Source organism: Lottia gigantea, assembly GCF_000327385.1.
Source record: "Lottia gigantea unplaced genomic scaffold LOTGIsca_1, whole genome shotgun sequence".
Taxonomy (NCBI): Eukaryota; Metazoa; Mollusca; class Gastropoda; family Lottiidae; genus Lottia; species Lottia gigantea.
In genome coordinates, this window is record NW_008706746.1 from 895,547 (window position 1) to 908,000 (window position 12,454).

Below are 12,454 nucleotides of genomic sequence, written 5' to 3' on the forward strand. Positions count from 1 at the left end.
GATGAGTAGATTCTTACATTGATCAAGGCTACAATTTTCTCACCTGTTGGTATATATTTGATGTAGGTTATTATCTTATCTATTATCATCTACCAAACTAACAGTGCAGAATAATCTAATTGAACCAATCTTACTACCATCAACTACCTCAGTGATATAAAATCTGCTAGAAGCAGTCGTTAGCTACCAACAACTACCTAGTCTGCGATATCAGCATCTGATGGAAGCTGACATTAACTTGTCATCTACCAACAACTACCTAGTCTGTGATATCAACATCTTCTGGAAGCAGACGTTAACTTGTCATCTACCAACAACTACCTAGTCTGTGATATCAGTATCCACTGGAAGCGAACGTTAACTTGTCATCTACCGACAACTTCCTTGTCTGTGATATCAACATCTGCTGGTAGCAAATGTTAACTTGTCATCTACCAACAACTACCTAGTCTGTGATATCAGCATCCATTGGAAGCGAACGTTAACTTGTCATCTACCGACAACTTCCTTGTCTGTGATATCAACATCTGCTGGTAGCAAACGTTAACTTGTCATCTACCAACAACTACCTAGTCTGTGATATCAGCATCCACTGGAAGCGAACGTTAACTTGTCATCTAACAACAAACTACCTAATCTGCGGACATTATCAACAACTGCATAGTTTGTAATATCAGCATCTGCTGGAAGCAGACGTTAACTTGTCATCTGACAACAAACTACTTAGTCTGCAATATCAGCATCTGCTGAAAGCGGACATTACCAACAACTACCTAGTCTGCGATATCAGTCCCACATTTATACGTTCACATCTCGTAACTCACGTCATTGTTTCCCTTCTAAATAAAGCTTTATTGGGGGTATGTGCCAATTTACTTAATATATTTTAAAATATCTTAGTTTTTATTATTCAAGTTTCATGCTGAACAACTTGTTAAAGCTATTACATGAAGTATATGTATGAATTATTGTTGAGCCTTAATTACTTGTATATGTTTTTAAATTAAAACAGTTTCTGTGGTATTTATCTAAATTATCCCATTATACTCATAATAAGGAGGTTTTCTGTAGTTTCACTTACCATTGTTTTAGATAATATACAAATACAGAATGTTATTATAAACAGCATTAGTTATATGGTTCTCTCAGTCAGTAATGCTTTTGGAGTTTGGAGACTGGAGATTTTTCTCTGTTCAGAACAGACTATTGACAGAAAATCAGAAAGAGTTGGCTTATGTGGCCTGCATAATAAAATTTCCCTCATTGCATACTGTATGTGATACTCATTTACATCAGGTTACACTAAGAATCTGAACAACTAAAACAGCTGCCATTAAAATTGATCAGAAGATAGACAAAGATCTTACTTTATATCAATGTAAGTTTTGCAAAAAGTTTAGAGGAACCACCAAAAACTTAGTGAACGTGCTGAATGACCTTACTGTTGGTATAATATGCTGACTTTTAATGACATTTATGATTACTTATTGTGAGTTATTTGGAAAATTTCAATATTCAGATTTGGTATCAATAAAGAAAACTTGCTAAAAAATAGATAACTTTTACTAGTAATGGCTGCACTATTAGAAGTGTGCTCTTTAATATTTTGACTCTCATCTTTAAACTTCCTAACAGATCTTGGAGTTGCTTTTTTAAGATTCCAATATTTGGATGAAAGACAAGGGGAAATTGAGGTGAAATTAACTAACTGTAAAGAACATGCACTATACTATAGGAAGGTGCTGTTCAATGTTGTAAAACACCTAGATATATTATAATTAGAATATCTTGTCTCTCACAGCACCAGTCTGGTTTATATCTTCTAATTGTTATAATTAACTACACGTCATCTTTCAACTTTAAATAATTGTTGTTCAGGGTAGTTGATTAGACTGTATTTACCAGTCATGTCTGATAATGTCAGCAATGTATTTACTAGTCATATCTATCTAGAGCTGTAGAATGTTGATTTGACTTTATCTCCAATGCTATATCTGCAAGTATGAATGTATGTTACCTAGACTGAATAACTGACTTTAGTATTTAAGTGTGTGAACTCTGTATATCCTTCTGAGGAAATTTGATACCAATTCTGATAATTCACATAGTTTATAATACTATAGTGGTAGATGTATGTTATGTTGCCTGACAACCTGTCTTGATTTTCAGTGTTTATTTTGACCCCCAATCAGAGAGTTTACAAAGTTGATAATGTTCATTTGGTATTTTGATTTATAAGGGTTGGTGTATGCTATGTTGTCTGGCAACCTGTCATGGTATTTCATTGTCCACATGTACCCTCATACAGGGTGTCCACAGCTAATAATATATTATAAGTAATAAATGGTTGGTGTATGTTATATTGTCTGACAAGCTGTTTTAAGTTAAATTGGAAACCCCATGCAGAGAGAGACCACTAGCTAATAATCTTTTATTCATTTATAATGGTTGGTATATGTTATATTGTCTGACAACCTGTCAGTTTTCCCCATATGATTTACGAGTATTATAATGAACCAGTATTTTTAATGAAGATTTGCTGCGGTACTAAATTATTGCCGTGTTTTGAAAATAACCAACTGTCTAACTGAAGAACACAGTTGTTTTGTTGTGAGAGTAAAGTAGTTTACCAGATTTTACTACGGTGGTTTCATATCTTGAGGTTCAAAACTTTTTTTTAATTTTTTGGTGAATTTTCTGGGAATTACAGAGATTTTGTGATATCAAAGTGTTTTTTATTGTATCTATTCACTTTTTAGTGATTTCTTTCCAGATTGTTACGATTTTGCGTTGCATAAATGTGAGATACAAGGTTTGGTGTAAAAAGATTTTACTACAGTGGTTGTTATCTCTAGTTTCTTGTTTTTATTTTGATGTCTTCTGTAAATATTGCAATTTCAGAGATTGTCTTCAGTTGGAAATTTTATTGTGTAATCTACTTACGATATTTAGAGGAGTTTTTCTTATTTTGTGATTTTTGAGATTTTGTGGTACAAAAGTTTTTTAAATTGTGTTTAATTGTGTGAATTTTTTTGAGATTTTCAAAGATTTTTGATATTTGGTGGTGGAAAAGTGTTTTTATATAGTGTAATATTTATATATTGGTATAAACACTGCTTATTAATTTTTGCTTAAAAATTGGTGATCTGATCATTTTATTCCCTTAATTTTTGTGATTTTGGACAATTTTGGCAATTTTTGTTACCAAAGCATTTTTGTAACATTTACATGTTTCAAGACCTTTTTCAGAAATTAGCACTCTAATAATAGGATAAATTTTTATTTTTCTTTTCTGTCAGTTGTGAGTGAGTAGATTTTATATTATTGTAAATAGACTATAGTTGAAGTATAGAATATAATTATTACCTGCAGTAGATTCGTTAATATCATACTGTTAATGAGTCCAGGTCTAATTTAAAACAGGTGTATTCTGTGATTAATACACCTACATACAGTGTTTTTCCATGTTTTATATCATGATTAGTTTTTTCAACTTAACATTACTAGTACTACATGTGTGTTTAGGATGATAAAGATAATGTTAAAAATTTTATTGCTCTCATAGGTTTTGTCTGCTTTTGAACTTGCAGATTTGGGTTCAGATATATTTATTGCCATTTTCTCTTGGTAAAATAAGTGTTTTTTGAAAATTCAGACCCAAAAATTTTAATTCTGATGTTAAATCAAGAAACTAGATATTTTTATGGACCCAAAGACATTCTAAGACCAATCAAATAAAAACATTTACAGTGTTCTGAGTGAAATTTAACAATGTGCTGATTTGGCTTAAATTTCGTAAATGATTTTGACACGGAAGTAACAAGTTAAGTGCTATATTATTTTTATTTACCAGTTTCAACATATTTCTTTCTGATTTAGTTTGATTTTAAACACTATTGTCTAACAATAGTTGCCAGTTGGCAGGTTTCTCTTTCTTCATATTATCTTTTTATAAAATCAGGTGAAAAAACAAAGACCAAAAACCTCATTAGTTTTATCTCTAAAAAAAATAAGTAAATATGAAAAAAAAAAATTGGAAACACTTTAAGTGTATTAGAGAAAAATAACTGGCAAAACTGTTGATGATAATGAGTAAATATACCAAATAAACTTTATTAGCTATGTAGACTCTCTGAAAGTGATGCCAAGAGAAGCAGATATGCATTATGCAGATTTTCCGAAGATATTGCCAATTTGACAAAACCCCAGTCACAGAGTGGATTAAGGTGTTTCAGAAGAAAAGCATGCTCTGAAGGATACCAACATTTTTCAAAATATAGACACTTTATTTTGTTTTAAAAGTGCGAAAATGGCATCGGGTATTCTGAAAATCAGTGCATGACATGCCTAAAGACATATTAGACAAAAAAACAGAAAAAAGAAAAAAATACAAGAAAAAAGACTCAGATGTGGATGACAATCTGAAATCTCGTGATAATTTTACATGGCTTTGTACCAGATAGAAACTTCTTTAAGTGTCCTTTCCACACAAAAACTATTGTTGAGTTTTCAATTTAGAATTACTTCTAGCAAGATTCTAATGATGGTTAGTTTTTCTGATATTTTCTTTAAAAAAAAAGATCAAGAGAAATACTTGTGACAGACCAAATTAGAAAAACAATCAAAGCAGGAAAGAACCGCAAAACAGATTTTAATAATTTAGTACTTTCTTCTTATGTAGTGTGAAATAATTATATTTTTCACTGAAATCATAAGACTTGTATGATATTTCCATACAATGATTGTCTGCTGGTACCAAATATTCTTAAAACTTGTTGAAAAATATATTAAGATGAACAACTATAAGATAATAATTTTCTACAGTCTTTTTTTAAAATTTAAAATCTTTGAAATTCTATTTTATTTTCTTATTTTAAATTCTTTAAACTTGTATGAATATTAAGATGATTATATTTTTTAACACAAGATATGATTATAATTCTCTTCAGTCTTATTCGGAATTCTTTAAACTTTGAATAATTAGATGGTAATATACCTTTACATAACATCAAATATCTAATTTCAAATTCTTTAAACTTGTAGATAATATTTGAATGATTATAACAATGTTTCACACAAGATAAAAGTATAAATTTCTACAGATGTTATAAAAATTATAATTAATATAAAAATATCTAGAGTATATAATTTCTATACTCTGATAGAAAAATGTCAGCTATATACATCTAGAGGATTATATACCTTTATAATTATAATTTCTATAGTCTGATTGTAAATTGTCAGCTATATATATCTAGAGGATTATATACCTTTATAATTATAGTTTCTATAGTCTGATTGTAAATTGTCAGCTATATATATCTAGAGTATTATATACCTTTATAATTATAATTTCTATAGTCTGATTGTAAATTGTCAGCTTTATATATCTAGAGTATTATATACCTTTATAATTATAATTTCTATAGTCTGATAGTAAATTGTCAGCTATATATATCTAGAGGATTATATACCTTTATAATTATAGTTTCTATAGTCTGATTGTAAATTGTCAGCTATATATATCTAGAGGATTATATACCTTTATAATTATAGTTTCTATAGTCTGATTGTAAATTGTCAGCTATATATATCTAGAGGATTATATACCTTTATGATTATAATTTCTATAGCCTGATAGTAAATTGTCAGCTATATACTTCTAGAGGATTATATACCTTTATAATTATAATTTCTATAGTCTGATAGTAAATTGTCAGCTATAAGCAGTACAATCTACCACGATTGAAGTTTCAATCTTTCTATTCTATTGTATGTTGACGAGATTTATAATTTTATCTTTTTCCAATAATTCTACACGAGTTGACATTGCTCGCTGCACAACTGGCATGCGTTTTATATTGCTAGTAAAAAATATTTAATTACCAGGTAAGGTTACTAAGTGAAAGTCTACAAACTTTAAAAGGCATTCTGTCACTGTGGTTATTGAATTTTTCATGTCTCAGTATTGTTGAATTATAGGATAACAATACAGGATAATCAAATGAAAGTCTGCAAACTTGAACATCATTCTGTTGGATCTTAGATTTACCCTGTGGTTTGATTATAATTTCAGAAAAATAGATGTGTCTGTGCTTTATATCATAATGTATTTTAATATAATGAAGGTTATAGCATGTGGAGCAAAGAATTTTTTTATATTGTCACTGTCATTAGATTTTAAAAGAACAAATATATACTATATCTTTGATAAAAGCTTTGAACTAAGTGCAAATATCAAGTGAAAGTCTGCACACTTTCAAAAGAATTTTATGTAGGATTTCTGAGATTATCACTATTGGTGTATTTTGAATTTTGAGCATGCTAACCTAAACGTCTGGAATTTGATAGTATCTGTCAGATTTTTCAAAGAGTTTTCCTTCTGATAGTGATGCAGGTCTCTGAATGATAGCATCAAGTGATGTGATTTGTACAATAAACCAAGGCCATATATGCTACAGTCTTTGTATGTTACAGATTCCACATCAGTTATACAATTCGGATGATTGTGGAATACTTTCAATCAAGTTCAGTGAATTGTCTTACTTTGATTATCCTCGCTCAGTCCTTTTACACCTCCAATTCCAAAGCACCTGTCTCCATGAGGATATTGGATTGAGACAGCAGTATAAGTGTCAAGTAAGAGTATAGAGAATATGTAAAGGTTAGCAGTATTAAAGTCTGTTCTAGAGTCGGTAGTTAAACAATCTAGATAGTGATAGTCTATTGTTTTTACTCTTCAGTGTCAGTTGAAACTAAATATTGTGAGTTTCTCACTTTCTACTGGAATTTATATAGTCTACTAGTCAGTCAACCATTGTTTTGATTTATTTATTACTGTTGTAGGCAGTTTCTTTCTGTTTTTGATTTTTATGAAGAAAACTCATTATTTTTACTGAAGTGTCATTTAGAACTTAGATATTGTGTTTCTGACTTTCATTGGGAAGTTATACTGGTCTTCTTGAACCACTGTTTGTATTTATTTGTTCTTAGTAGTTTCTTTCTAGTTTTGACGAAAAGTCTTTGGTTTTTACTGCAGTGTCATTTAAAACTTTGATATTGTGTTTCTGACTTTCTTTTTTGAACCAAAAATTTCATTTATTTGCTATTGTTAGCAGTTACATTTATTTTTTGATGAAAAGTCATTGTTTTTACTATAGTGTAATTTGGAACTTAATTGTGGTGATTCTCTTACTTTAATGTAAAATTTATATACCCTGTTGCTCGGTCAATCACCATTTGGATTTATTTATGTTGTCAGCAGTTTCTAATAGTTATCAAGGTATAAACTGAAATTCTGTGTTCATTTTTTCAGTTTGGCAGAAAAGGAAGTATTGTTTCTGTTAACTAGCTTAAGGAACTTGTAAATATAAATGTCAGTGAATCAGCATTTTGTTTGATTTATTTGAAGTATTTTTTTTGTGTTTATATATGTAGCATACTGACCAATGAAACACTATTTGGATTGTATTGTGTGCGGTGGATAGCAGGTATTTTTGTTTGGAACAAACTTGTCTTGGATGACAGTTTAAAGTAAAGTGAAGATCTAATGATTTCTATAGAAATGAACCCCATTTGTAGTAATTTACTGTTGTCAGCAGTTTCTCAGTTTCAATCAACACATAAAACAATGATTTTGAAACTTTAAGTTTATTCGAATGCCAGAAATTTTACCATCTAGTAAAATTTTGTATGGATTTAGTCACTTGCTGTTATCAGCTGTATTTCTATGTTCTCTGTATTTTGACCAAATTCCATTCAGATGCTGTTGGCATATGATTACTATTATCAAAACAAGTAGTATATATTTATATCTTGGGGATTTATTTTTTGAAGAACTAAATTCAGTGTGTAAATTTAAATGATGAAAGCTATTTACGATTTGTTACACGTTATAAATCTCTTGATGTATTTTCTGGCAGAACTCAAGTTTTGAAATACGATATTTTCGTTAACAGGTTTTCTATTTTTTGTTGTGCAATTTACCACTTGTTTTACGTGTAATCTTGTGTTGATTATTGAACGGATATTGCTTTTTAGATGAACTTTAGATTTTAGCAGTTGTAATTGCTTATTTGATCGAGTTTTATTTTAGATGATGACCTGTTGCCTCTTCTGTTTGTTAAATTTCAAATTTTATTTTAGTGAATTGGTTTAGGTTGATTAGTTAACTTTTTGAGAATTTTTCAACGATTTTTGATGATCAAGTTCTTTGTATTGAATATCAAATGTGATCCAATTTTAATTTCAAATGATGCAATATTTTCTAACTTATATGTTAAACTAAATGCAAAACAAAATTCAAAGTGGGTGTTTTTCATAATTTTAACAAATTTATCCCAGTTGATTTCATGAGTGATGTAATTAACGATCAATTTATCAATATTTTTTTAATAAGTTGTCTGATTGATTGGTTATAATTTTATTGATGAAGAAACTTTATGAATCTGAAATTTCTTAAGAATTTTAATGATAAAAGCCGACAAGTAAGTTGTTGGTTTGGTTGGTCTGTTAAAGTTTGGATTTTAAAATTTACAAACTGAAATTAGGAAAGGTCAGGCCATGTATTCTCGAAACGATCTTGGTGCTAGGATATCCTAGGTTCTTAACTTCTAACACTGTTACTAGGACATCCTAGCACTAAGGTGTTTGCGAGAATACGTTGCCAGGTCTCACTTGATATGTACTGTTTATAAGACGTATAGAAATAGGCATAAGTAAGATACATGAATATACTATTTCTGATCTGCTCCTTATTGAGCTAATAAAGGCAGACAATGCCATGCAGTATTCTATTTTGTATTTCACTTCGACAAATCTTTTGAAAGTGAGAGATGTTTTTATGTGTTACATCTTCAGAACACAGCTGGAGGTGTGAGTTTTAATAAAGTGAACATTTTGTTATCACTAGGTTTTACGATAAATCGCCCTGCCAACAAGATTTTATAACTAAAGTGAAAGTATGTAGTTTCATTAGAGTAAAAATTAGTCTGAAACTCACTGACTTTTATCTGGTCCCTCTGATGCTTGCATTGTGATGGATGTCAGCCAGCTAGAGCCAGAACATGAATGTATAATTGCATTAAGTTGCATAACCAAAATGAAATTAGTCTGATACTGATTTTGTGACCTGTGATAGATGTCAGACAGCTAGAACCAGGTTCATGTCTTATGGAGATTTAAGAAAAACTAGGATAATCTAGAAAGATATATTGGCAATTTTGGATGGAACAATATATAGAAGCTCTGTGTGAAACAGACTCTGCAAGTCAGAAAACAAAAAGTCGGTGTTTCACAAAAATTTCATGGTATTGCTTATCTTCATTTGCAAAATGAGCAGAAAATTGATACATTAAACACTGTTTCAACAATTTTAGTCGAGTCTGTAAAAAAAATAATGTGTTTTTATTTACCAACCTCCACTTTTTATGGAGTGATAGGTATCATCAAGTATCGATACACGACTTCGCGATACGGTACACGTAGAAATTCACCGATATATTGTGCCAGCACTAGTAAATATAGTTTAAGCTAGTAGTTTTTCTGGCTGTAGCTAATTTACATCTGCCAAGAACTAATTGTCAGTGTTTCAGATTACTGTTTAAAGATGTTTTGACTATTTTTAAGATTTAAACTATCTCAATATTATCTCTAGCTCCAATTAACGTGAAAATAGAAATTGAAAATAGAAATTCTACGTTGGCCTGATTTAAAGTTAATTTGTTAATAGTTCTTTGTTAGTTTTGTAAAACAGGTGTTCTTTTCGCTCTGAATTAACTTTTAAGTAACTTTGTTAAGCTTTTGTATTATTAGAGTGAACCGAGAATATAAAAAGTGCAGGCTAGGTTAAGTGTAATTCTGTGATTTCAGTTTCTTGTTGAGTTTATAAAGTTACCATTTTTATTTTAAATTCTATCTTGTTTTGAATTGATATATTCTTGAAGTGTAATTGGTTAATGAAGTAATTTTGGTGGAGTTTTTAGTGTAATAGTTAAAGGGATTGTAAAGAGGTTTTCTAGAATTTTTTTACGTGTAGCAGGGACACTGATATCGTCAATTTGTACAATTTTCATTTTCCAGTTAGACATTGTTCCTTCAATTCCACTAAAACTTGGCCTTTCGCGATAGTGACATCATAAAACTGCTAAGATTTGGTAGAATTGCAAGAACCACAGATGTCTGATTGAAAATTGGAATGGTGCAAATCAACGCTATCAGTGGCCGATTCACATTAAAAATATAGTAAACCTCTTTACAATCCCTTTAAGGTTGTCCACAAGTCATAAGCCTACTTCTTTCTATGCATATAACTTATCTTGAAGAAAAGTGGTATTCGGATTATTTACTTAGAGTTTCTAGTGTAATTAAGTGATTATTCCATTTGCTAGTTCTACCACTGTGATTCCATCTAGAATTCGTAAAACAGCTGTAAATTGAAAAATATATGTTGAAAAGTTTGAGTTTGTGTTGAAGTAAAGATCCTTTTCGAAAAATTAGTTGTAAATTTTAATGACTTGTTGAATTCTTCTGTCAATAGTAACATTTTTTTTATCGTCTTTCTTTTTTTTTCTTCTAGAAAGTGTATGTTTTTCGAGAGATGAATTGAAATGTTGTAAAAATTAACTTTCTTTTTGAAACCTAATGCGGCAATAAGTTTCAAGGACTCTGAATTGATAAACACTCGGATTAAGTAATATTTTACACTAGTTGTGGGTGTTTCTATAGAACATCTTCAGATGATATCAATAACCATTTCATAAACTGATATTTGAACAATATTGTTTTGGATATACTTCTGATTATTTTCAAACAGTTTGTGTGATATATTTTATTTTGGATTAAATCACAGACTGATAGATATTGGATCGAGGCCAATCAGAGCAGCAGGAATTAGATACACAAATGGACAGTTTGCGTTGGATATAACCATTATGTTAGGCCATGAAGAACTAGAAATAGAATTTCTGATTTGATTATGCTTTCGGATGATGTGTAGTCAAAAATAACTATAATTAACTTTTAATTGAAAATCTGGAAAAGAAAAGAAAGGAACACAGCATTATATAGGAATATTGATGTCATAGTTTTGGAATAAATTGATCGCAAATACATTTTTGTGTTGAATATTTCTTTAAGTTTCGATCAACTCAACAATTTTGGACTACCATTCTGTGAATTTTGCACTTATTATTTTGAATTAAGTTGACAACAAGCACAGTTTTTACCTGTTCGTGTTAAATTGATTTTTCGAACAACTTGACAGATTTTGAACATAGTTTTATTGCATCTGAATATATATTGAACATAATCAAATAAGCACAATAAAATATTCCAGAAGAATTCTGGATTCTATTAAATACTGAAATAATCAATATCTTTTGACATTGAAGAAATAGGAATTTTATGTAAAATTTAGTTCTCTGTGTATATTTTGACATGCCAGTAACTGGCTGCCATTCTACGAGTGACATGGGGGAATTAGCAGAACACATTGGTGATGCTGACGTGAAAAAACGGACGTCGAAATCTGGGAGTGTTAAATCACGATCAGGAAGTGTGAAAGGAAAGTTAAAATCTTCAGGAAGTGTGAAAAAAAGTCGCAGTACACACAGCGAAGGTGATGACCTGAACAAGGTATGTTTATTTTAATATTTTGAAATTTTATTTTTACAGAAATCTTGCTAATCATCAATATGCGAAAGTATACGAAACTCAAGAGGATTTATGTCGGAAGCGAAATGAAATACGGGTTGCTAGTATGCAATTATCAGCCATCAGGGCTCAGGTAAGCCTTATTGTATACAACTCACTGTTAACATCACAAATTACATTACACAGTTCATTTTGCACATAATATTACATGAAAACATTTTTCAAGGTATTGACAAATCCAAATGTTGACCTTATAACCATTCCAGCACAATCAGGGCTAATTTAAATATAAGACCAATTCCAATACTAATCTCTTTTCAAACATTTACATATTAAGAGATTCCCATATATTTTCTTTTATGAAATATAGATAGTCAATTTAGGAATTTGGAATTACGCATGCACGATAAAATTCAGAAGTTCAGAACCAAAGGTTCCATTTGTAAAACCTGAAATAAGCCCTGCTAGACACACCTACATTACACTCTATATCTCTGCATTGAAACAAAATAAGATCAATAATCATTCACTGTATATACATCTGCCAATAATTCATTATTTTTGTACCTAATTATGATGTCACCAATATTTGCATGGATGGTGTTTATTATGGCCCGGAAATGACAATGGTCTAAACTTTTACCCCCACATCTTATACTTGAATTGTGTTACAGACAACTGAACATGAATTTTCAGATGACTATACTGGAAGCTGAGATTGAGCTTTATCAGCTGGTAAAATAAATATTTAGGCAGTTTAACTGAGAGCTGAAATTAAGCTCTATCAGCTAGTAAAGTAAAT

The 12,454-nt window shown here is 30.2% G+C and overlaps 1 protein-coding gene across 1 annotated transcript in view; it reads left to right on the plus strand.

The window, feature by feature from the left end:
- The window catches only part of LOTGIDRAFT_102170 (hypothetical protein), a gene marked incomplete at both ends in the record, with an annotated part of 28,912 nt that extends 17,058 nt beyond the window's left edge, over positions 1–11,854 (plus strand). The window contains one exon of the mRNA XM_009045415.1: positions 11,674–11,854. Coding sequence (XP_009043663.1) covers positions 11,674–11,854 — 181 coding nt within the window. The remainder of the gene's footprint in view (positions 1–11,673) is intronic.
- Positions 11,855–12,454: the final 600 nt, after the last annotated feature.